This window comes from Nipponia nippon, unplaced genomic scaffold, assembly GCF_047370975.1.
Source record: "Nipponia nippon isolate SJK-2023a ecotype South Korea unplaced genomic scaffold, ASM4737097v1 scaffold_17, whole genome shotgun sequence".
NCBI classification, from domain to species: domain Eukaryota; kingdom Metazoa; phylum Chordata; class Aves; order Pelecaniformes; family Threskiornithidae; genus Nipponia; species Nipponia nippon.
Genome location: NW_028262333.1, coordinates 8,929,406 through 8,954,660, shown reverse-complemented (window position 1 = coordinate 8,954,660; position 25,255 = coordinate 8,929,406). Strand labels below are relative to the sequence as shown.

Sequence of the window (25,255 nt, the reverse complement as noted above, 5' to 3'; positions counted from 1 at the left end):
CTGTGGAACTCGGCCTTTCAAAAACAGTTAGTTTGCTGCACTTATCTCTGAACGATAAAAGGCAAACTTTCCTTGACCTGCATAAATTGGGAACATTCAGCTTAATTTTCTCCAGTTGTCTGCATTCTGGAGCTGTACAACACCCAAAAAAGGAAGCATCGCTATCAACGGAGTCAAGAGTTAGGGTGATAAATGCTGAAATCCCTAAGAAAGGCTGGGGACCTCCTCTGCTGAATAGGTACAATTGCTTGGTTTTTACTGTATGAAATAATGATACTAAAAATGTACCAAATTTGTTTGCAGAATATACCAACAGCTGACATCTGTCATGATTTCACAAGAAAAAAATACAAAAGCTCAGTGTTTAGCTGCTTGGTGAAGTGACTCACATTATACCAGAGGTTTTGACTTTGTTCTTCCAGGCACCGTTTCTGACGGGAAATCAATCAGTTTAATCCCATAATGGGAACAATTAGCCTTACAGAAAAAGCAGATCACTTGTAATCTCATCTTCTGCTTACAATATTATGCTAATATTTCTTCTTATTTTCTCAACTGCTGCTCATCAGTCACATTGCCGTGCCTGCGAAGAGGTTACAGCTCATGTAGAGGAAGAGCCGGGGTTAATCCTGCCCTCGCTGTCAGCGCCAGGGCGGCAGCTGAAGCCATCAGGAGGAGGTCATGCACCCCCAAAGCAAACAGATCAGCTCCTTGCGTCAGGTCAATATATTCCAGGCTTGCAACCTCACGGGTGATATAAAAAGGAACCAAGCATCTCACCCAGTGCGGCAGCTGGCGGTGGCCGGGCAGCGGGATGGCCCCGGCAGTGGCAGGGTCCCCACCTGCCTGCTTTGTGCTGTCCGGGCTCGTCATTGGGTTAGTCTCAGTCTGGGGATTAGAGGCTGGGAGTAGGATTAGACCCAAGCTAACAGGCACTGGTTTATCTGTTTGCTCTGCCGCCTGAGATGGAAAGTGGGACTGAGAATGGGGTGAACATGGGGCCAATTAATTTTTCAGCAACATTGGTAGGAAGCAGGGAATATAAAAAGACTGTGTTTTGTTTGTAACAGTATGATGGAACATTTTGTGAGCTTTCCATGAACCCCAACGAGCTGCCTTGTCCTTCTCCACAGCCTTCCTTGAAGTTGCCTGTTATCAAGAGCAGGCTGCTGCTGTGCTCCGACATGAGCTGACCACGCTGGTCATTGCTTCCCGGTGTTCCCCCTTGGGAAATCCATCCGCCGGCTCTTATCTTGTGTTTAGTCTGCAATGTTTGGGAGGTATGGATTTATCCTTGCTGTTCAGTGGGTTGCAAAACCCCAGCCCTATGAAGTTCTGGTAAATGGCTGGTCTGATGAGCAAGGATTAGAATAATGTGTAGAAATCATCTCGTAGGTATTTGCCAGAACATAAGAATAAGCTGCATTTTGGGTCAGGCCTTGCTGCTTTTTACCCTGTGAATATATTTTACAAAGACAAAGGATTTACCTTGGTCCTTATTGTGAATCTGCACCTGCTGCACGGTGTTTAAGAGAAACACAGATAGAACTGACCTTGCACAGTACAGCTTCTTGCTTACAGTTTTCTCCGTAGCAATCCTACAGAGCTAGAAAGCCTTGGGAGGCAGCAGTCTGCTCCACCTGAAGGCGATTACAGAACAACAAATTCTACTGCACCAACAAGATTTCTTTCATTATCCTAATGATTTCTATCACAGCTGGATTTTTCTCTGTGAGACGCTTAGATCCACGAGATAAACTTTTTAGAAATTATTTAGACAAAAAAATGAATTCAACAGAATTCAGAATGGGAGCTCCCAACACTTGGGCATCCGCCAAAGAACTTTCAAAAGCCAAAATAATAACTCAGATCTGAGAGATCCTGCAAAGCTTATAAATTAAGTCATCCTTTGGAAACCTGCAGTTATATCTGCCATAGAGTTGAGATTTGCCTGGACTTAATCCAAAGAATGAGTTTCAAAATTAACTGTTTTCACAGGATGTTGGGGTTTTGGATATTTTGGATTTTTTTAACTATTAAGTAAAGAAATAAACTGAAACCCTTACAAATCTGTTGTACATGCATCCCATCAGGTTAGGAAGGCACCAGAAAGGACTCATTTAAGCAATGGAAATGGAAATTAAGATGAAACTGTCAAGGACTACTGATTAATGTAAGAAAGGAAAAGAGGTTATACTCTGAGAAATGCTGACTACTGGGAGGGGAAAGCGCACAAATGCCATGAAACATTGCTTGGAGTCTTTACTCCCACAAGAATTTTGAATTCATGTGATCAGCATCACTTCCAGGGACCGTCTCCAATCACAAATACTAAGAGGAACAACCAGCCTTAGAACATACAACTGAATATTCATAACAAATGAGTTTCAAACGCAAACTGTGAGCCACTGAATCTGAAACCCAACCCACAAGGTAACATTTAGTTTGGTGCTCAAGGCTACTTTTAAATGTCAAATGTCTGTATTAAACTGTTCTCAAATGGTCTAAAAGGGTGTTATTGATTGTTCCGCTCTGCAGCCAAGGAACTTAGATTCCCACTTTCTTTTTAAAAATTAAATATGGATGCTTTTATGGATTAAAAAGTGCATCCTATGAAACATCTATGTACATTAATTTAAAATATTTCCAACAGCAGCTACACTGAAAGAGAAAGATCTTGTGCTTTGGGTAACCACCGTGAGTTGAAACAGAGGGACTATAAAAATATTTTCCTTGCCTTAATGATAGAAGTATTTAAATTCTCAGGTGATAAAATTAACTGGAGTTTGGAATTTTATGTTTGCTACGTTAGACGTCAGTGCAATAAAAGCTCTTTCAGAGAGGTCATCCATCTGGAACCTCTGGGTAAATAAGCTGCAAGAAGTATTTCTGAACTTGATGAATGTTACTTCAAAATGAACTTTTCATCATATAGGAGTTTGCTACTTCAGTGAGCAATATGGGGAGTTGCACTTTCTAGTGCATAAAGGAAGGACGTCTTTGGGCTGGTTAGCTATGAGTCCCCTCTGCCACTCGGCTGCCTTGCTCCGGGTCCCCTCTTGCTTGTAGCTGCGCCGTGCCCAGCTCTGGCACGGGGTCTGGCTCCGGGGGACGTCCAAGGACTCAGGCGTCAGGAGAAGGACTGGGGAGGGGAACAGGCACCGCGTGGACTCCACTGAGAACCCACTATTGATAAAGGTCATCTCTGCGTTATGCAGGAATATAAGGAGAGGCGTCTTTGTAATATAAATGTATTACAGACCTCCCTTCACCCAAAGGCATGTGGATGCAACAGAAGTTCAGTTAATACTTTTCTCAAGAGCTTTCTATATGAAGTAGGGACCTGCCAAACGAACCTTTATTAAAACTTCTTGCAGTTTAATCATTTGTACTAGTACCAAATAATTACCTTCCCACACTTCAGATGCCCTTTTAATCTATGCCTTCAGCCAAAAAATGTCTGACTGTTAACTTCATCTTCTTCAGATGCCATTCCATCAATGTACTGGATTAGCGTTTCCAAATGTGCCCTTTCTAGACGGTAAATTAGGCATGACTGATGGATGAGTGAAAACTGTAATTCCCAGCACTTTCCCAGTTACAGGTCACATATCCTTGTTGAATAGTTAATCGTGCAGTGAAACATATTCCGGCTAGAAATGGAGAGGTAGCTAGCGTAACTACCAGATAACAGAGGTGCCAGCAGTCATGCTGGGGACTCCACAAACATTTGGGTGGTTCTACAAGAGGATGCTGCTGGTTTCGGGGGTCATAAGTGCCACATGAATGTCATGAAATCACTTCAAAAGCCAAGCTGTGCCTGCCAGGAATAAAGCAGAAAGTGCACAATGATATGCTGAGCGACTTGTCAAGGTGAGGTGTATTCAACCAAGAGAGATGCCCCTGCTCTAGCAAGCAGAGTTGTATGGGTAGAGATTTTTAGGCTCTCACATAGAAAAACCCATCCATCTATAGAGCGGCTGAATTCTACCTTAAACTCTGAAAAACAAAGAAGCTTTAGCTTAGCAAGCCTTTTGCAGACCTCTCTGACAAATGTAGTCATTGATTGAACTTCCAAGGTTTATCAGGTATTTTTTTCACAGTGTAAAAATAAAATCTTGCATGAAGGGCCCGGGGGCAGTGCAAAGAGGACAGCGTTTTTTCACTGAATGATAATCAAATTGTATCTATCAAGCAATTTATGAATGACTCAATTCTATCCTAATAAGAAGGAAAACAGTGAAGATAATGTTCATAACAACCCATATATCACCCTGAAACTGATGTGAAAATACCTGAGGATCTAATTTCTACTTCCACTGGACCCAGCCTGCTTCTATAGAGGACTCATGGCTAACTTCAGCCTCCTGAAACCACTCCAAGGAGAAACAGTCATAGTCCAGAAGGCGGCAATTTGCCTTCTCCTGACCTGGAGAAGAATTATCAAGCCATAACGATGCTTGAAATCACTCTCATGTGGGCAGATGTTCAAACCCAGCATTGTGGTGTCATCGTCGGGCCTCCCAGATAAGCACGGGACCTCTGCTCGACATTGGGAGGGTGGCAAATGGAAAACCTGAATGCTCATTCAAAATGGGACACGGAGCTGGATATCCGTAGTTTACCCAGTCGGTCTGTGATAACAAAGGAAGGAAACCGAGAGTGTCACCAGTGGCAAAGGAGAGCCAGAATGGAATATTCAAAAAAGAAACAAAGAGGTGATAAGAATTTGGGGTGGAAAAATACTGGAAACAAACACGAAGGAAAATATTGGCAGGGGAAAGATAAAGCAAATGAAGTGATGAGATTGAATTCATGAACACGTTTGACCTCTCTTTTGAACAATGTGTGGTCTTTGTTAGAGCTCGCTATAGGGTTTCAGCTCTCAGCAGAAGAATGAGCATGCTGGAGATACTGTATTTTAGCTGGGTGTTAAGGCTTGCTCCCACAGCAAGGTTCATATCACCTTCTGTTGGTTCTGTGGGTTTCTGTTGCAGAAGTAGAACTCAAATTCGTTTTTGGAAATGACTGAAAATATAATTTAAAAATGCTCAAGTTATCAAAGACAAAAAAAGAAATTTATGAACCCACTTTGGTTTTGATTGAAGTGAGAGTACTACTGGGTCCTCTGCAGGCTGCAAAATTGCATTGGCTTTGCTCAAAGAAAGCACATGTGAAAAAGTGTGTGAGCAACTGCAGGAAAATGAGGCACTTGTGAAATGTGGAGTTCTTTATCTAATGTTCTTATTCCCCAAATCCTGGGGAAAAGCATCTATTGCTGATAGAAGGGTGCCAAATTAATTCCTCATGCAGTTCTGAAATCTGAGGGCTGCTCTACACGTGGACGCTTTCCATCAGGAGCTATTCAACTGCAGATACTTTTATTCAGAGTAAGACTGCCTCTACTTCAGCTCAGTTTAACGTATTTTGGAATATAGTCTCATCTGGAATAAGCACACCTACAAGTTGATACCAGTTTGGCCAGTTCTAATTGTATTTTACTTGGGTTAAGTGTTTTACAAGCCTTAAGTTACGTGAGGGGTAACCTAGGCTGAGCATTCAAAAGGCCTTGAAGAGAAAGTGCCTTGGAGCCAGCAGCTTTCCCATCAGCTTTTGAAATGAATACTTTAATAGTGGGGATTTCTGTGTTTTGATCATCTGTTCCCTGTGCCAGCAAATGACTTTGAAAACCCCGACGGTTTGCTGCAGAGCGGAGCTTGCCACTCACAGCCCGAGTGCAACTGTGAAACCACCCGGTAATGAAGCCCCGATGAATGCCAGTGGAAAATGTTTGACTCCACAGAGCTGCAGTCTCTATTTTTTTCTGTGCTTTTTTCTTTTTCTTTGTTTTTATTGTTGCTATTTTCCAGCAAACTTAATTTCTTTTACAGAAAAGATTTTTTCCTTCTCCCTCCTAAGAGGAAGGAGATGCCAGTGCCAAGACACCGCATCTGCGCACGTCTTGAACTCAGTCCTTCGAGGAAGTGCTCCTCGTCACCGAACAGCGAGAGCAGGAGAGGTGGGACATAAACTAGCCCTCCAGCTCTCTGCAAGACAAATTTCAGTGTTTGGCTGGGTGGATTTTCTAACGCAAGCGAGGAAACCTCAGGCCAGCCTACTCCCAGACTTCTGCAGGCTCGGTGATATCATACAGGAATGAGGAGGTATGATTCATCACCAGTTGCACAGACAAAAGTCAGCTTTTATAGCCTCTCTCGGTGGAGGCACGCACTCGCGTGGAACAAAGAGTATGGGTGAGAGCTGTGCTGGTACCAGCTGCGGCTGAACTGCTCCTCTGCAGGCACCTTTCTAGCAAAGCAAACAAAGGTTATTGTGTTTTGGGTACGTAACACAGTACGCTCACTGTATTCACGTTGCTAAATCACAAGGCTGCAGCATAGCTGGGGATTGTGTTTAAAAGTCTCAGCTCCCACCCCTGTCCCGGACCAAAGCCTCCTGGATAAGACGGGCACAGCGGTGAGACAGTTACACAAACCTTCCCATGTCACAAGCAAACACATGCAAAAAGACTTCGCAGCAAACAGCACATAAATCAAAGTCACAGAAACCGAGCAACAAGAAGGTAACTTGATGAAACTGGACTTTTCAAACAATGAATCCTTTGTTAGGTCCTTTTTTGAAGTGCGATATTCTGGCCCAGCCCTTTCCAGGAACAGGGAGCTTTCCCAAGCCCAGGCATTTTGAGTTTTGCTCTCAGCTTTTGGGGGAGACGCTGAGCAGCCATGCTGCCCACCCATCCCACCTCCCAGCTACCGCTGCATGCCTACAAGCCATCACATTAAACACCCTCTGCAGCGTGGCCATCTTCGGGATGCTCTGATGGCCACCGATTCAGCTGTACCACCGGGAAGCAGGGATGCTCTCCGGTGCCTGGTGCTGCCCCAGAGACCCCTGAAAAGCCACAGTGATGCTGGCGTGCATTAGCCAAGCGATTCCCAAACTGCTTTAAACCCAACCTGATTATTTTCTTGACATTTTCTCTTTTCTCCTTCAACACACTGCTCGTGGTAAATACAACAGTCATGACTACGTGTTTTATCAACCTATTACATCATTTTCCTTCCACTCCAGAGGATGAAGGCGCAGTAAGCGGAGGCTTTGAGCCCACTGACCGCGTACGCTTCACTTCACTACTGCGAGCAGTCGCTCCGTACCCCACTGGTAAAAATGTTCAGGGGAAAATCCATGCTAAAGCTCCCTCCCACGACGGCCGGGACGGGTCGATCCGCCTCCCCGCCACGCCCCGCGACGCGGGGAGGCGGGATCGACCCGTCCCGGCGATTAGGAGAAGCGTGAAGTGTTTCGGTCGGCGATCGCGAGTGGGAGCTGGAGCCGCATCCACCCGCGGGCAGGGAAGCGCCCCACCGCCGCTATGTCCCACTCGGTGGTCTTGCGTGGCCCTTCGCCGTGGGGTTTTCGTTTGGTGGGTGGGAAAGACTTCAGTGCCCCGCTGACCATCTCCAGGGTGAGTCCCAGCCGGGGGAGCGGAGCGGGGACCGGGCGCAGGTGATGGGCGGCGGCGGGGAGCGGGGCCGCGCCGGCGGGGATGCGGCCGGGGTCGGGCCGCTGGTACCCGGGGCCGGCGGGCAGCAGCGTTTGGGGTGCTTTTAAGTATATATTATTATATATACACCCAAATACAGGCAAGTAAGCGTTCCCCTCTGAGCGCAGCACTGTTTCAGCCGCTCTTCCCTGTGTTAACGCAGAGCAGATAGCATTCTCCATGCTTTAATTTTTTTTTTTTTTTGGATGTTAATTCATAAAGATCTGCTTTCAGTTTTTAGTGCTCAGCACTACAGAGGGCTTGGACTCATGCCCTGGACCGAGTTCACAGGCTGTTGGGGTTTTTTAGGAAGGCACGACTAAAGTCAGCAAGAAGTTTCTCCGTGCAGGCTGCTGTGTTATGGGGTCCCTGTGGGCTGGTAGTAATTACTGTGTAAGTGCACTCGCACTTGTATTTAACCTCACAAAGATGTATTCTGGAAACTTCTTTGCTAAGACACCGTGGCTAGCTTGAAATAGGCTTTGTGCGTAGATATATGTGAAAACAAACAACCCCCTGTGCAGGAAGGAGTGTGGCGAGGTGGTGCGATGGGCTGCGTGATGGATGAGGTGCTGCCCCCGAGCTGGGCACATTCCCATGGGCATTGGTGTTCCCGTCGCCATCGGGCTGCCCTGGGAAAGGGCTGGACACCCGAAGCTGCCCTGCCTTCCCGCGGCGTGTTGAGGCTGTGTATTGCCGAGCGCTCCTGGGCAGCTGCTGCTGGGGCGCTTGAACAAACACCGAGCGTATTGAAAGGCTTTGAAAGGAGCTATAACTTAAAAATATTGTCGTAACGCATACAAGCTGTTTGCTGTCTTTTCATTCATCTGCCAAAGCTGTGACAGAAAAGGGAAAACATGTACCCTGAGTTTTAAAGAAGTAATTATGGAACAGAGAATGTTTTAAAGCAACTTGGTTTGTATTGGAGTTCAAATATGCTTATTACGCAGCTTTATGTCTCTGGTTTTACTTTGGACTGTCCCCTACCAAGTGTTCCAGCAAGGGCCTTTTTGGAGGAGCAGCAGGAGGAGATGGATGGAGAGGAGGGAAGACCCGGACCGGGACAGGCCGGGGTGGCGCAGGGAGCCGCAGCCGGCGGGGCTGGCCGGGCTGCCGGCGTCGGGCAGGCGTCCGCACGCAGCCGGGGTGTCTGCGCTGCGGGGGGAGGCACTCGGCTTTGGGGGCTCAGCCTGCGCCTCTTGGGCACAGGCATCCCCCAGTAATGTGGGATGTATCACAACAAAACACAAAATCGCCTCTCGGTGGCTGTAAAAATCTTCCCGTTGTGAAGATCAACATCTTAATTTAGCAGAGGGAGCCTGTTTTCCTGTTACTTTGAAAAAAGTTTGGTTTAACGTTGAACAAGAAAAAACGAAGTCTGCTTTTGCCTAGACAGGTGGCTTGCCAAATTCCTTGTTTGATTCGGCAAACCTGGGAGGTGTGAGGCTAATTCTCATCAGGCCAGTCTTGCTTTGGATCACGAGGAGCTGTAACACAAATAGCAGTCGTAGGGTGTTATTTCATGTTACTGAGTGTGGCAGCCTTTTAAATTGGATGCTTTTTTAAAATTTTGCTCCCGCTGAAGAGGGGGGGGTGATGCTCAGATGTGCTGTACGCTAACGGCTGCTGCCGGAGGGTGATGAACAGCTCGCTGGGAACATAATTGTGGGTGTTCGGTGCTCTGCTTGGGCTCTAGTCTCTTAATACAAGAAGAGACCTCAGTGGCTTTGCAAATAATATCTGAAAATGTTAAAATTGGGGGAGAGTTAGCTTCTGCTGCAGCTCCTGACCATGGGGGTGTGGGAAGGGGCTGCTGGAGGGCTCCCCGGGGAGCCAGGGCTTTGCCTGGTGGTGGGTCGTGCAATGCTGAGTGTGGCTGGTGTGGTGCCATATTCACTTTTATTCTGTAACGGTTTAGTTAATTTAATTGTCTAACCAGTGAATTTGTTCTTTCCAGCTTGAAACCCAGGCAAGGGGGCTGGGGGCTCCCCGTCCCCCCCTTGCCCGGGCTGCGTTGCTGTAGGAGGGAGAGAACCTCTTGCTGTATCCTAATTGTTGAGGCTTTTGGCTGACTTCTGCCTCCTTCAAAGTGCTTTTTAAATTTTATTTGTTTTATATTAAAATGCCATTAAATTAGAAACATCTTTTGAAAAGCAGAAGTTCTGCTGCGAGTTGGGACCAGACTCTGGGACTCCGGCATCCCGCTGGGAGCCCGAGATGCTGGCGTGCTCTGGGTGTGGGGGGCTGCCCGAGGGATGCAGGTTTGCTGCACCCCACTTCTGGGCCTGAGCGGGGCTGAGGACTGATGTGCCACAAGGTGTTTGGGCTGTACAGCTCTGCAAGCATCCTACGTGGACTGGTTATGTTGGGAATTTGTAGGTTGCTGTTTGGGATTCACAGCATCCAAAAGCCACCCACATTCAGTTCTGGGTGCCAGAGACTGTCTGTCTACTTATAAAACACAAATTCATCTGTGTACGGGTTGAAAAAAAATTATTGAGCATTAATAGGTTGGTTTTCTCTGCTCTTTGCTAAGCTACTACAGGAAACAATTTCTCCCCAGGCCTCTCACTAGCTGTAACAGTGCAGAGATGTGTCGCTGCCCTGGGAGCCCCAGTGAGCGATGCTTTGCTGTCTGCTGAGGGGACCCTGGAAGGGGGCAGCTTCTCCAAAGCCTGAGTGTCATTGCTCCAGGTTAAGTGAAGGCAGAGTTTCTTAATGCTGCGTTTGTGGCACCTGAAGCCAAAGTGTCACTGCTAGAGGGGAAATAATGAAGCAGTTGGTGTGACTGGAGCCGCCGGACTGGGCTGCGCTGAGTGGGAGGCACCATGGTGCGGCTGAACGCGGGGCAGGGAGGAAGGCTGAAGGTAGTCCCCAAAAGTGGCTTGTGACAGTATCGTCAAGGGATAAACTTGAAAAAATACGGATTTGACAGCAAGGAAAGTAACAAACAGACAGTCCTGCTTTGGAATGGGACTTGACTCACTCACCAGGCCTTGCTTTAGCCTTTAGCCCCCTGCAAGGTTGCTGCGTTTGTGCAGGTGCAGCTGGTGGTGTTGAGCCCATCCCTTGCAGCTGTTTCAAATATGCCCATGAAATCAAGGAATGATCTACTTTTCCTGAAAGCAGGTCACTTCCCTCGGTGGTTTGATCAATCTTAAATGACAAGTGGTAAAGATCTGATTGTCCAAGTGACTGGGAACAGCTGATGCCAAGCTCTGCCCTAGAGAGGCTGGGGCCTGAGTTGGAGTGTTAAGTTCTTCAGTATTAAAGATAAGGAAAGAGAAATGCAAATCCAGAAGGGTGTGCTTAGGGCATCTTTCTCATGTGGTCACATAAAAAGCTAGGTGTGCAAGCCACCCTTTTTTTCCCCTGTGTCTTCTTGCATTTTCTGGGGGACCCAAATGGGCAGGGCTGGAGTTTGCTGGGCTGGTTTGGGGGCAAGCAGCCCTGAAGGATGCCGCAGTGGCTACACGCAGGGGTGATGCTGGTGCATTGTCGGCACAGTGCTGGGAAGGGAATTGTAGCCCAAGGCTGTGCTCTGGGGAAGAAACCCAGCTTGTTTTATACCTGCAGTTACAGTAAGCTAACTCCAGGTGTAGTACATCATGTAATTGATGGTTCCTCCTCCTAGTGATGTTTATAGAGGTAGGGAATGACCCAAAGCATCTGCTTAGAGTTGGCCTTAATGACTTGATAGAAAGTGGTTTTAAGACTTAATTAAGTTTCTGGTAGCTGACAGCTGCTTTTCCTTGGTTGAGCAGGCTAACAACTGGACACTGTTTGCCCTTGGCGGGAGAGGGTTACTGCAGGGACAACATTGCCTTTGACCAGCAGAGCAGCCACGGTTCAGGAACAGAAATGGAATAACTTACTCAGCTGCTCTCAGTGTTGTGCTTGTAACCACATCAGAGAGTGCTGTGGTTCTGTATGGGATCACAGTTGATCTACCCCTTGCCTGAGATTAAAAGATAATCGGTCATTAGTGTAACTAGAGGAGCTGAATGCATTTAATCACCTGAACTCGCTTGTCCAGCTCCTAGAGCAGTCGATGTTGTCATCTACCCAGCTCTGCCAGTGTTAATCCAAGCACTTGCTGCTTTTAGAATAAATTACTTGGCTAAACAGATAATTGGCAAATGGACTGATTCCAGTATTTTAAAAAAAGTTTTTGATACAGTTTTTCCTTTATCTGCTGGCTTCAACATCAGTTTACCCACTGGTCTATAGCGGAGCAGCAAAAATGCATTTTTCAGTGTTGGCTTGGAACTGTAACACAAGAAGGGTGAGAAATAATTGGTCTGCAATCCATTATCCAGGTATTGTTTGAGTTAAGGTTGACTTTTAAACTTAAGTAGCTTTTGTATTTGAGCAAATATGCGTCCTGTTAAAGGTTAGGATACTCTAGAAGGAATTCTGCTGAGGGAGGGATTCCAGTAAAAGTTGTGTTGTTGTCTCCGTTGGGGCAGCCGGCAAATGCCCGAGCGTGTTGCTGTGATCCCACTTGAATGCAGACTACCCACTCGGAGTAATAATTTCTGGGGTGACCTGTGAGGCTTGTTCTTGGGTGCTCCTGGTCGGGGATGGCAGAGCATGAAGGGCTCTGCAGACCTGTGGCTGGGCAGTGCTGGGGGGTCCGGGTTTGGTTACCCTGGGAACTCCACATCTGTTGGTGGAGAAGGCAAGAACCAGAGATACCAGTAAAGGGAACAGGGCTCTTTGCTTTCCATAAGGTTTTTTTCCTGGTTTTACTATGTAACTTCTATGTATTTGATTGTTTATTAAATGGAAACGATGCACTTTCTGTTTAGAGCTCCCAAATGGACTGAAGTAGTTGCTCTGTGTTGATGAATCCTAAAACTGGGACCCCAGCTGATTTCTGCTGACCTTTGGTGTTTTTATTGCCTGTATAGAATGACGTGATACTAGCTGTTTCTCAGTTGGTTGGATATTAATGTTTGTTATAATAGTTCAAGTGGGATGATTTTTTTCAGTGGAAGGAAACAGTTTTGCTTATGATTGCTGCTTGTAAGGTCTGGAGTGAGAGACCTGGGTGGCTGCACTTGAAGCTGTAGTGGTACTTAACTGTTAATCTGAACTACAGATAAGAACTAACAGGAGTGTGTAACAAATATATTTGCTGCTGAAGTTATTCTATCACTGAGGCTTTATTTAATAACTGAAAGAGAAGAAGAAATGCTTCTGCTGGTTCAGGAGACAGTAATGGTAGCATATGCTGGAATGCAAGCCTAATGCTAATTACTGTAATCAAGCACACTGATAATCCAGAGTGGGAAAGCAGGCGGAAAGAATGATTCATGTAGGTCCGTTCATGCAAGGTCTGACCTTGGGGCGAGCTTAGCAAAATAAACTCAGCACACCCTTGAAAACACTTCAGGCCTCTGCCAGGTTGAACAAAGCAGAATGGGCTCAGTGTAACTGGGGAATTTAGAGTTGGGGCTAGGATTTGGGGTTTTTTTTGTGGTTTTTTGTTTGTTCTTTTAAATGATGGTGATGTCAATTTTTTAACTTCTTGAAGATTGAAAGATTGCCTGTTGGGACAGGTATTCAGAGTTACTTTGGAAAAGTGCATGGCTGTATCCCACTTGATACAGGGATAAAAGAGAATAGATAGCAGACTTACTAAAATGGTGCTGGTAGTATAGGAAGCATACAAGGGAAATAGGTGGAATTATTCTTTTTTTTCTTAAACTTTTTTGTTGCTGTGTAGCACAATTGATGGTGATGATCCTGGTCCTGCTAGGGGTAGATCAGTCCTATAATTTTAATACAAATATGCCATTATAGATTGTGTGGAATTAGTGCAGACTATCGCAGTTCAATTTTTTTTTTTTCTTGTAGCTTGGGGGGAAAAATGCATGTCACAAGTCTGCAGGAGTCACATAGCAAATCCTAGAAGGCACAAGTCCCTTTAAATATAGTATTTCTGAATTTGTTGTATAACTGAATTTGTTGTTTGATTTCTGAGCTCTTAAAATGCATTGACTCATGGTTGTTAGATATCCAAACACTTAGTGAAAATGTTTTTATTTTTTAATTCATGTGTGACCACAGGTGCTAGAGTGTGAAAGAAAACAGTAGATCTCTCCAGATCTGGTAGTGTTGATAAAATAGCTAAACCAAACATGTTCACAGAAAATACTCTGCTTGATTTGTTGTCAGTGCAGTGCTGCTAGATGTGTACCAAAGCAAACCACGGCCTCTCTAGCAAGAGCTTGTTAATGTAGTGGATTTGTACACAGCCGTTAACACCACGCTGGCCCTAAGCCCTGGAAGATAAGGTTATGTTTGGTTTCTACTTCAGGACTTACACAAAAACTTCAAGCAAACCCAGGATTCATTGGGTTACTTGGAGCAATTGCAAAAATGTCGAGCTGCCGTGTGGCATTCGAGTAGCTTTTACAGCCAGCAGAGACCTAAAATAAACCTTGCTTTCTCACCAGAAAGAACAGACCTCTATTTAAAAAAAAAAAAAAAAATTGCTGTGCAAGAGTATTTCAGCCAATGAATTTTCCAAACATCATAAAGATGCCTCAAAGCCCATGCCACACTCAGTCTTTCTTGTCAACCAGAGCAACTCAAATTCACACCCATTAAACCGTAAGTAGTTTTACATGTTGTGCGGACTGATAGCAGATTACGTGCGAATGACATATTACAGTACAAGCTTCAGAAAGCAAAATATACCAGAATAAAGAAGATTATTTAAAGTATTTATTCTTAATTATCAGATACAGGCAATGCACAGCCAGAAGAGAAACTGTTGTGAACAGTTCAATCCAGGACTGTTCGGTAGCGGGCACCATGGAGTAGAAGTTCAGCTGGGAGGTTTACAGTACGCTGAGTCTGAATGCCGTCATTCACTGTAAGCCACAAAAGCCTTCCCAGAAGCCTTTAGCACATGTAAAGCTCCTGGTACAAAAGACCAAACCCTGCAAAATACCTAGTGTTCACAACTAAACCGGGAGAAAGCAGCCACATTGCAAAGGCACGTCGCAAAGCTGCATTGCCAATCCCTGCAGTCTGTGTGAGATTAACCTCTTTCACAAGAACGAAGCTTCAGGTTTACTCACCAGCTGAATTCAAACTTTTTACATTGGAGAATTTTCTTCTGTTTGGAGATACTTTCCTATCAAAAGGAAGGTGACCGCAGAGGTATCAGCCCACCTTTCTGGCTCAGAAGGCAGGTGACTTGAAAGGGAGAGCTCCAAGCAGCTTCTGCAAAGCACCCAGGTTTCTCCAAGGGTTTAGGAAGCCCTGCTGCTGGCTGTGAGGTGCCTGGCTTCACAGGAGAGCTGAGCACTAAACCTCTAAAGGAGATGAGCCAATTATGGTAATAAACACTGTCTCTGATGCTGCTGAATCCAGTTTGCCAAGTGGTGTGCAATGGTGCAGTGTCTCAGGGACTGCAGTGATGCTCCGAGCACACCTACGTCAAGGCTTAGCCGGTGTCAGCCGGGGCAGGCTGTCCTGCCCTGGCCTTGCTCCCCAACATAGCAGAGTGAGTATATAGCAGATTTAAGTGTAATAGCAGCCATAGTGGTTAAGAGCGGGTCATTCTGTGTAGTAGAGCAATGTGTCTGCAACTTGTCCTTGGAGGAAGGGGTAAGAGGGCTCCTGGCGACTGTGAACGCGGCAGGCAGCATGGTGTGCTGCGCTCGCTGCTGCTCCCGGTCCAAGTGCTGCTGGAGTGCCCTTGGGCTGAGCGAGGGAAGCTTTTGGCAAAATAAGCCAGCTACAAGCGTCCGAACAACCTGTGCCTTTCTCAGTCAGCTCTTTGAGGTTTGCGCTCAGGTTATGTGGTTGGTTGCTCTGAAATTCATATCTGATGTCATTGGAGTTTTTTTCAGCCTTTTCTTTGTACAGAAACTTCAGCCTTTAAGCTGGATTAGGATCTACACTGAGAATCTGATTCTAAATTTGGATTTGGATCCATCAGTACTTGGATTCAAAAGGATTTTCAAGTGTCTTGCCTTTTATAACGCTCGTACTCTGGTTCTTTCCCTTCTATGCTCTTAAGCTGCTTCTTGTTTTCTTCAGTAGTTAAATGAATTCACGTTGCATAAACAGCACTCTTCATCTACTGTACTGTGCAGCATACCTAAATAATGTCTTGATACGCTGAACTTCTATGTAAGCAATTAGAAAAATGCAAATGGATTGGTGAGGAATGTATGTCAGTTCGAGGCACGATGCTTTGAAAAGCTGAAGAGAGTCCCTGGAAAGAATGCTTGAAGGATTTGGGGAATTTATCTTCATTAGTTACTCATTTAGCTCTTGGTTCTTCCTGTTTTAAAAGATAGTGCTACTGTAAGATCGGCTGCTGCCTTGTAGCATGCTTCCTGAAAACAGGCTTGCTTTGTTCAAAAGCTGAGAACTTTGTCACACTATCTTGAGAGCCTCTTGAAGGCTTTAATCAGGCCCTTTTGATCACGCTTGCAGAACAGAAAATTTCCCCAGACTTGCCTGTAACAAACTACCCTTGATTTAAGAGTGGTGTGGTCTGTGTAGGCTTGTATGGTATTGAACAGTTTAACCCATTAAATTCTGGGAAGATGGCTTCATTAATTGATGGGATGCGTTGCGTTTTGTTACAGTAGGACTTGTTTTTTAAAAATGAAGGAGATCCAGGAGAGAAAAAACTGCCTCTATGATGTAAGTGTGATTGGCCTGAATAGGTACCTTTTTGTTAATTTGAGTAAAAGCTACTGGGAGAATAAATACTAAGTTCTTCTTCCCAATGGCTGTGCCGAGACCTGTGCAGGCAGCGAGGAGGAACCATGTCCCTTGTCCTTGAGTCCTGATGCAGGTGATGTTACAGAGGCAGGTTTCTGGGGAAAAGAGTTTTAAAAAAAAAAAAAAAAAAAAGCGGGGGGGGTTAAGTTAATATAACAAATTAACCTTTCACTAAAGCGCTGATTGTTTCAGCTTGTGGTGTTGGTCCAATTCTAGAGGTGGCTTGAGCAAAGCTGCTTCTGAGCTGAGCTGCTGCCACAGTGTGCAGCTTATCCCTGCGTGGGCAGCAGGATGCACAGTCAGGCTCAGCAAGGCTCAGTGCCGGGTCCTGCACTTGGGTCACAACAACCCCATGCAACGCTACAGGCTGGGGGAGGAGTGGCTGGAGAGCTGTCTGGTGGAAAAGGACCTGGGGGTGTTGGTTGACAGCCGCCTGAACGTGAGCCAGCAGTGTGCTCAGGTGGCCAAGAGGGCCAATGGCATCCTGGCTTGTATCAGGAATAGTGTGGCCAGCAGGACCAGGGAGGTGACAGTGCCCCTGTAGTGGGCACTGGTGAGGCCGCACCTCGAGTACTGTGTTCGGTTTTGGGCCCCTCACTACAAGAAGGACATGGAGGTGCTGGAACGTGTCCAGAGGAGGGCAACGAAGCTGGTGAAGGGTCTGGAGCACAAGGCTTACGAGGAGCGGCTGAGGGAGCTGGGGTTGTTTAGCCTGGAGAAGAGGAGGCTGAGGGGAGACCTTATTGCTCCCTACAACTGCCTGAAAGGAGGCTGTAGTGAGGTGGGGGTCGGTCTCTTCTCCCACATAACAAGCGATAGGACGAGAGGAAACGGCCTCAAGCTGCGCCAGGGGAGGTTTAGGTTGGATATTAGGAAAAACTTCTTCACCGAAAGGGCAGTCAGGCACTGGCACAGGCTGCCCAGGGCAGTGGTTGAGTCTCCATCCCTGGAGGTATTTAAAGGATGGGTAGATGTGGTGCTTAGGGACACGGTTTAGTGGTGGACTTGGCAGTGCTGGGTTAATGGTTGGACTTGATGATCTTAAAGGTCTTTTTTGACCTAAACAATTCTATGATTCTACGAGACACGGGGGACTTTTTCCCCTAAGACTTGCTCTGCGCTGACCTGTCTCACAGCCCTGATGCACTTCTGTGCTTGATCTCCAGGGGTGAAAGTATAACGCTATATGTGTTTCAAGAGTAAACTCCTTGCAGTGCAAATAATCTTGCTTACTGAATTAAATTGCACAGCTTCCAACACCAACTGGCTTAGTGCAACAGTTGCCTTAATGTGCTTTATTTTATTGGCCTGATGTCAGATGCTAGCACTTAGTAAATCCTAATGAGGCTCCAGTGGCCAGATAAGATAGCCGCTGCTGGCTTTGGGGTTTTTCCAATCTGTTCCATAGCATCACAGTATCCACTTGGCTGGGGAGGGGGCTGCTTGAGGCTGGTCCCCTTGGAGGAGAGGGGAGAGGTGGGTGGTAATCTTGGGAAAGGTGGTAGGGAAAATAATTGGAAAAACTTATTTTAAAAATTGGTTTGTAGTTGTGCAGATGTAGTTCCCTGGTTGATGATTTGGCCAAAGGAGATACTAACTTGTGGGGTGTTGGTCCAGTGCTGCAGCCTGTGGGTCACACTTCTCATTATCCTTGGCGTGGGGGTGATGCTTGCAGCCCTGTGACCGAACCTTCTGTGGTGATGGAGGAGGCAGAGGACAGTGAGAGGGGCTGTTTACTGGGGTCTCTTTCTTTAAAATTCTCATTTTCCTGCTGGAATAATACAAAAGGACTAAGACTGGCACTGATATTGGACCTCTAGTATTTTTTGAAGCACAGTGCTATGTGGAGGACGTACAAAGCCGTCACAAATGAGATTTGTCCTGAGGGGATTAGGGAGAATAATATACTTTTTAGAAAAGGGGGGAAGAAAAAATACATTCTGGCTCCCTACTGGAGCAAATCCCTGCAGGAGGCAGGCCCTGCAGGCACGCCATGCCGCGAGAGGCTGGAGCTACTTATCGGGGGCACGCGCTCTGCAAACCTCCACGTGCCCTGCCGTACAGTAGTGTGAGCTGTGCATGTTTTTTGTTTCTTCTAGTATTTTCTGTTTATAAATATTCTTATGCATGTGTGTTTTTTTGAGAGAAATGAAGAAGCAGCTGCTTATTTTTGTGGAGGGGTTAAATGCAGAACATTGCTCTCTCTTGGCTTTATTTAATTTTGGGAGAGCACTAAAAATGACACGTGTTTACGCTGCGTTCCCAGAGCAGACGCCATGCTGTGCATGCGTGGTCGCCTTGGGCAGAGTACATGAGAATGCGCATCTATGGGCATAAAAGGAGCTGTGAAAGCACGAGTGCCAGGGATGTCCCCAGCACACTGACTGGTCCTGTATTTCGTGCTCAGTTCCTTCCTGCTGAAGATGCAGAAGTGATGAGGTGATGGGTAGTGGGTATTCCACGTATAGCGCTGTGTGGGATCTGCTTAATCATCTCATGAAGAGCTCACCACCAGCTAACTCCATCCCTCCCCTGGTCCCAGATAATGGATCCAGTGCACTGGACCCATGAGTCAGAGTTGCTTTGATTCACTCTCAGAAAATCATTCAGCTCTGCTGGATTGCATCCCAGGCTGTGCTTAAAAACCTGCTGAGCACCAGGGCTGGCATGAGGGAAGAGGCTGGATGGCATATGAGAGTGGGAAGGTGCAGAGAGAAGGTCCTCTCCCCTCTCATGGGCAAGCTGTGGGGTAGACTAAGCTGTCTTGTGCAACTTCACCCCAAGTGTCCGTCGGTTGGTTTTAAATTTATGCTGGTGGGAAAATATCTTTAAGTGCAGGGCAACAATAACTAGCAGCATAAGTTAACTGGTGGTCTGGAGTTCACATCAGTGCTTGGGTCACTGCTGTATAAAGTTCTTGCTTTGGGAGCTCAGAGCTTCCAAATGAGGCTGGATTCTTGTCTAGTTGAAAAAGAAAAACCTTTAAGGGAACTTTAATAAAAATATTTATGTTTCTTTAAGCCTGTGGTGTTTGCTGTGGGTTTGGCTCTCAGTGCCATACACTTGACTGCTCTGAACGTGCATTGAGGTTGCTGTCACTCCACGGCACAAGCGGAGCCCTTTGGGAGCCACGTGGCCTTACGGGGAGTGAGACCCCGTGAGCTGCCAACAGCGCAAGGGCTCAGACCGGCCCGTCCACCTGCATAATTCTCCACCAGCACCTTGCTCCGGCCCTGAAATACCAGCACCCGTGTCTGGCCCTGCAGCCCCGGGGGTTAGCAGGGTGTGAGGGACTGGGCCGGCTCTGTGCTAGCATGCAATTGCTCTGCTTGAGCTCTTCCCTGGAGAAAAGCAGACAAACAGCCCAAATCCTGGCAGGCGCCCAGCATGGACAAGATGAGGCATGGCACATGCAGGGTACAGCAGGTGGTGTGGGATGGAGCCCGCGTTCGGCCCCAGTGCATGAGCTGGGGCTCGGCTTTAGGGTACTTGGCACTGCCTGTAGAAAGGCAGCGTGTGGTAGGGAGACACAACCTGTCCTAGTCCCGGGGAGACTGCTTACACCACCTCAAGTTACATATCCATTGATCTTGTCTTAGTCCGTGTTCATTCTACCTTGATTTTAAAGCAGTTTGTTTTAGCACTGATGGAAAACTTAAAAATCTTATCACTGTTTTTCTTAAGCCTATCCTATTCTCAAACCTCAGTTCCTTTGGAGGGCCCTTTTGAGAACTGAGCCCATCAGTGAGTCGGTGCGTGTTTTCTTTGCAGTGTTTTTAACTTCATAAGATATCCTATTACTCTTGAATTTGTGCATGGTCCATTTATGTCGTGCACGCTTTGTTCACGTTGCACGCGCTGTGGTTCCTGCTCATGGCAGACCCGAGGCCCCTCTGGAGGGAGGCACGAGTGAGTGCCTCTGGTTAAAGCTCCATCCCAAAACCTCCCTGCGCTGCTGGGCTTTAATGTCACTGCCCTGGAGAAACCTTACACCCACAGGCAATACATACGTCTGTAGTTACATCACTTAGCCATAGCCCTGGAGAATGGACTAATATGCAAAATGAGGTTTATCACTTGAACAGAAAAACACTTGGTTTTTGTGTGTACTTGTTTATAATAGTAGGTGCTCAGCAGCTCGCTGGGCAGTAGCTGGCCTTTGTAAGGAAAGAGGCTGGTTAAGAAGCATTCTGGGTTGAGCCGATTGCTGCTGGCTGTGGGTGCTGGCTGCTTGATCCCTCCTGCTCCTTCCTTGCGTGTTTGTTCGTTTCCACGTGACCGTAGAGGGTCATCTTTCTTGGATGCTTCACTCCAAGCATAGACTCTATTACAAAAATTACTATCCTTAAAATTACGTCCTTGTCCCTATGGAGATCCTAGTCTTGCAGTAGGCTGTCTGCATGGATCCACATGGAGCAAAGCAGGTGGGACCCTTGCAGGAGGATTCAAACGCAGCCCTGACCCATAGCCGGGCTCGTAGGGCTTTCTGTGGCATGTTTGGTGTTAATGGCTTTGCACAGCTGTGAGTTAGGAGAACTTGGTTTGAAGTATTTTAAACATTATTCACTAAAATGCAAACTTTGGACCTGACAGACATTACAATACTGATTCCCAAGCTGCTGTGACACCGATGCGGTATCTCAAACTAATGAGTTCTTGGAATGCAGCTCCATTTCAAGCCCTCAGTCATCTCCATGGCTAGCATAAAATGCTAATATGAAGATACTGCCAAAATAATTTGAAATAAACCAGAATCTAAAAATAGGAAACAGCTAAGAGCCCCGTTTATGAGCAGCTTATTCTCCAAGGAAGCTACAATCTGGTTAAGATCAGTGCGGGGAGAAAAATCCATCAGACATCTAGACAGCATTGAATAGACAAGAACAAAATACAGCTGTCCTGGGTCAAACTGAAGGTCTTAGTCCAAAAGCCTGCTGGCAGCCGGGGCTGCGGGGCAGACACTGAGGGAAGCGGATAACAACAGGCAAGTGCGTGGAGATGCTTCCTTGGAGGTGCTGGTTGAGCTTCTGGTTGACTTTCTGGTGGGTCTGGCAGCTTCCATGGCTGTAGAAGGAGCCTAATGCTCTGTGAATGCCATGTCGTCTTACCTGGGTTCAATAAAACAACAGGACAAATGCATGCCAGGGAAAAAATAAACCTATCCTGGGTTGACATGTCCTGTGTCAGAGCTTTACAGCTAATGTGTGCTGTGTTCAGAAATACCTCCTGTTGTTTGCTCTGAGCTGAGTCACAGGGGAGCCTGCGAGCAAGGAAGGAGTTGGCCCAGCAGGTTTTCTGGAGCAAAATAGCTGGGCTGAAACCATTGAAGAGCAAATGGCAAATGCTGATTTACTCTGACAACGCAACAAAAGGCTTAATTCAGGCTGCCAGTTCTACTTAAATGCAAAAAGTGGTTTGGAGCTCCTCAGACACCTTTGGGTTCATGTTTCGGTGGCATAGGTGGCTGTAGTCGTACAGGGAGCGGTGCGGTGGGTCTGTGTTACACTGGGTGCTGTCTGCCTCTTACTGGCTGTTGTACCAGCCTCAGTCCTGTGAGCAGCCCCAGCACATCCCACAAAGGGCTTTGGTGTTAGGGCTAAACCCTCTTCAAATTCCCTATGAAAACAGAACTGGAAAAGAACAGAAGATGAAAACAGGGAGGCATGCATGCCTCCCTTTCTAAAAGACTGCCTGTTTAATGATGGCCTGCGGTGGTCAGGGGGCTTGTGTGGGCACCTTGGAGCAGGTGGCCAGCACTTGGTCTCAAACTGTCTGAAAAACCATACCTGTTTTGTTAGCGTCTGGTTGCCCCCACGCACCGAGGTAAGCTATGTCCAAGGGGAGATGGAGGATAGAGCAGTGATCCTGTTGCCTGGGTCTTCCGAGCAGGGGGTGATGGAGCAGAGACCCATCGCCTGAGACAGAGGATTATACCCGTGTAAATCAAGACTAAACAGAATCAAAGCACCATCGCACTCTACATGCAGTGAGATATGAATAACCAAAAGTCAGACTCACTGTACTTTCTCACTTGATAAACCACATGGTTGGTTAGCAGAGCATTAGCAGATGCTCTGAATGACTGAAGAGGAAATTAGAGAGCAAGCATGTAGCTATTAAGAGTTTAAACGGACACATTTACCTGTCCTGCCTATGCCTTGCATCATTTTATAGTATTGCAAAAATTAAAACCACATTTGGGTTGATGTAAATGAAATGGTGATTTCTCAAGAAACTCTTTTATGGGCTGTAGGATTGGTCTTATGGCTGACCACAAACAGTACCTGGATCTGTCGTTAGTTCCTCAGGAAAGAAGTTATGAGTTTTATAAGGTTCTGGCATTCCTATAAAACCAGAAGGAAAGAGTTGTGGAGACTTAACGAGCTGCGTGATATTCCATGCAGGGCTAGAAAGAGACAAATCATTTGAATGACGGTCAGGAAAAACTGATGTCAAATGTAACCTCTGCACAGGAAGCAATTAGGGTGACTGCGCTCATCTTCTAATTACGTAGTTAGCCAAAGAGGAGGGCTGCATGTGCTCTTTAGGGATTGGCTCTCGCAGCATGATTTAAGGCCTGCAAGCCAAGGGAGTCTAAAGCATCTCTCTGGAAAGAGGGTATTGCATTATTTCAAGCAAGAGACAAAGCCAAAGAGAGGACCTGGTCACACACTGACTGGGGTTGACAGAAATCTCTTATTTAAAAGAACGTTGTTGTAGAGGATGGCCCTCAGAGAACTGGGGCTGACCCGAGAGCCATGGCTCTGTCATCCAACCTCCGGTAGATGCCGTTGGTGTAGGCAAAACACATCTTCTCCAGAAAGAACTATTCCTTTTATCTGCTGCTTACTCCAAGAAACTGGACTTTTTTTTTAAAAACGAGCGTTCTTTTAAGTAACCCTTTTATTTTTCCCTGCCTAGATTAACCCTGGCAGTAAAGCAGCCATGGCAAACCTGTGCCCAGGAGATATTATTCTGGCAATTAATGGAGAGAGCACGGAGAACATGACACACCTAGAAGCACAAAACAAGATCAAAGCATGCATGGACCAGCTACTGCTCTCCGTGAACAGGTAGGTGGTCTTCTGTTTGACGTGCTCTTGTGTCAGCTTTGCTTGGCTCTTCTGCAGGCAGCTTGCAGCTGGTCCCGGAGCAGATGTGCCCTTAGGCTCAGTTCTTGGTGCGTCCCCATGGTCTGTGTAGTTGTTCTGCATTTTTAAAAACAGTAAAATGAAATTATTTTTAAAAGATCACTGACACAAAAAAATGGGTTCAGTTCATTTATTTGTGTGGGTTATCACTCATGCCTTGCGAGGCTTGTCCAGGCTGTGAGCTGGGTCGGATCCTTCAACCCAATGGAGGTTTTAGCGACTCAAGCAAGACTAGCACTGGGATCGAAATCTCCTTTGGGCAAAGCCTTCCACTTCATTAACATCCACCTATAATTTTCCTAAGCATATATTCAATGAATATACATTTGAAGGTCCTGCCAAATTCACTTTTTTAGAATATTTCAAAGCAAAACAAAGGCTTGGGGTTTTTTTGCTTTCCATTGGAATTAATTCTGTAGCTAAAGGTTCCTAATACAAATCGCAAATTATCCAAGCAAAATGAGTGCTCCTTATAAGGCTCACAAATGGCTAGTGTTATCTGAAATAGATTTCAATAAGTGTATACAATTTTCCACTTCAGATTAAAAAGGCATTTCCTGCTATAAAGAGCTATCATTTACTGTTTATACTTCTCTTGGAAAACACGTAGTTTCTAACTGGAAGCCTGGGCAGTGGGAAAGGAGTGCTGCTGTAAATGGAGCAAAGCCTCGTTGGTTCCTCATTGTTCATCACAGTGGTGTCTGAGCCACCCAGCCGAAGCAGGTTCCCCTGAGCTCAGCCCATGCCATAGGGATGATGTGGCTTCAGCATTAGGAAAGAAAGAAAAAAAGAAAAACAAGAATACCCTTCATGCAGGTAGAATTTCCCATAGCCAAGGAGGACGGTCATTTTCCTTTCCATTAGGAACAGTTTTAGGGAGAGTGGATGGTCCTCTACCCCATATGGGGGCTGTACCCAGGGCAGGACAAGGGTTCCTTTCCTGGCTGTCTGCAGGCTGGTGCAGCTCTCCTTGGAAGAGGTGGAAATCCTCGTGTAGTGACGGAAGGTTTTGGTGAGCTACCAGCTGCTGAGGTGGTTTGGCAGCGGAACAACTTCGTCAGGAGTTAGAATAAAGTTTTGCTGAAAACAACTTTCATCTGCAGCGTAGCAGCATTTTATTCTTGTGTGTAAGGGTTTCTACTGCGTGAATTTATGGGCTGAATTCCCACTTTTACACCTCGCTTCAGCCACTGATATCAACTGACATCTGTTTGTTGGCTGAGATCGGACCCTTGAGTACCCCTCCTCTGCAGGAGGCACGCAGTACAGGCCCAGCTTTCTGCTGGTGTCCACCTGGTCCTCGTGGTTAGGAAGTGGTGCCTGAATCTTGCTGGTGGTAGCTGTGACCATACTGGTGGGGGTAGCTGCCATGTCAGCGTATGTGGTGTCAGCAGTATCTCCGTGCAAGTGTATGTCCTCTCCTAAGAGGTAACTTCTTGCACAGACACAGGGCAGGGGTTCTGTCACACTGATGCAGCTCCGCCCCATCGTGAGAGGAGCGGACGGAGGTTTTGCAGCAGTGCGGGTACGTGCCTTGGCAGGGTTAAGGATGATTTGTCTGTTTAGCTTGCCTGAGATGCCGAAATGTTCATTAACGACCTCGCGGTGGTCTGGAAGCTGGTGTGTGGAAGACTTCTGGCAGCAGGAGGGCTTCAGGTTGGGTTTGCCCAACTACACCTACCAAGCTGGATATTTTTAACTGCAAGACCCACAGAAGCAGTGGATTCTCTATAGCAGATGTTGTTGGTGATGGCTGGCAGCCTTGCAGCAGTGCAGGGTTCGT

The 25,255-nt window shown here is 46.5% G+C and overlaps 1 protein-coding gene across 1 annotated transcript in view; it reads left to right on the top strand.

Annotated features, from left to right (window-relative positions):
- Nucleotides 1–7,280: 7,280 nt before the first annotated feature.
- The window catches only part of PDLIM4 (PDZ and LIM domain 4), a 54,373-nt gene continuing 36,398 nt past the window's right edge, over nucleotides 7,281–25,255 (top strand). The window contains exons 1-2 of the mRNA XM_087754160.1: nucleotides 7,281–7,486; nucleotides 23,243–23,394. Coding sequence (XP_087610286.1) covers nucleotides 7,394–7,486; nucleotides 23,243–23,394 — 245 coding nt within the window. The 5' untranslated portion in view covers nucleotides 7,281–7,393. The remainder of the gene's footprint in view (nucleotides 7,487–23,242; nucleotides 23,395–25,255) is intronic.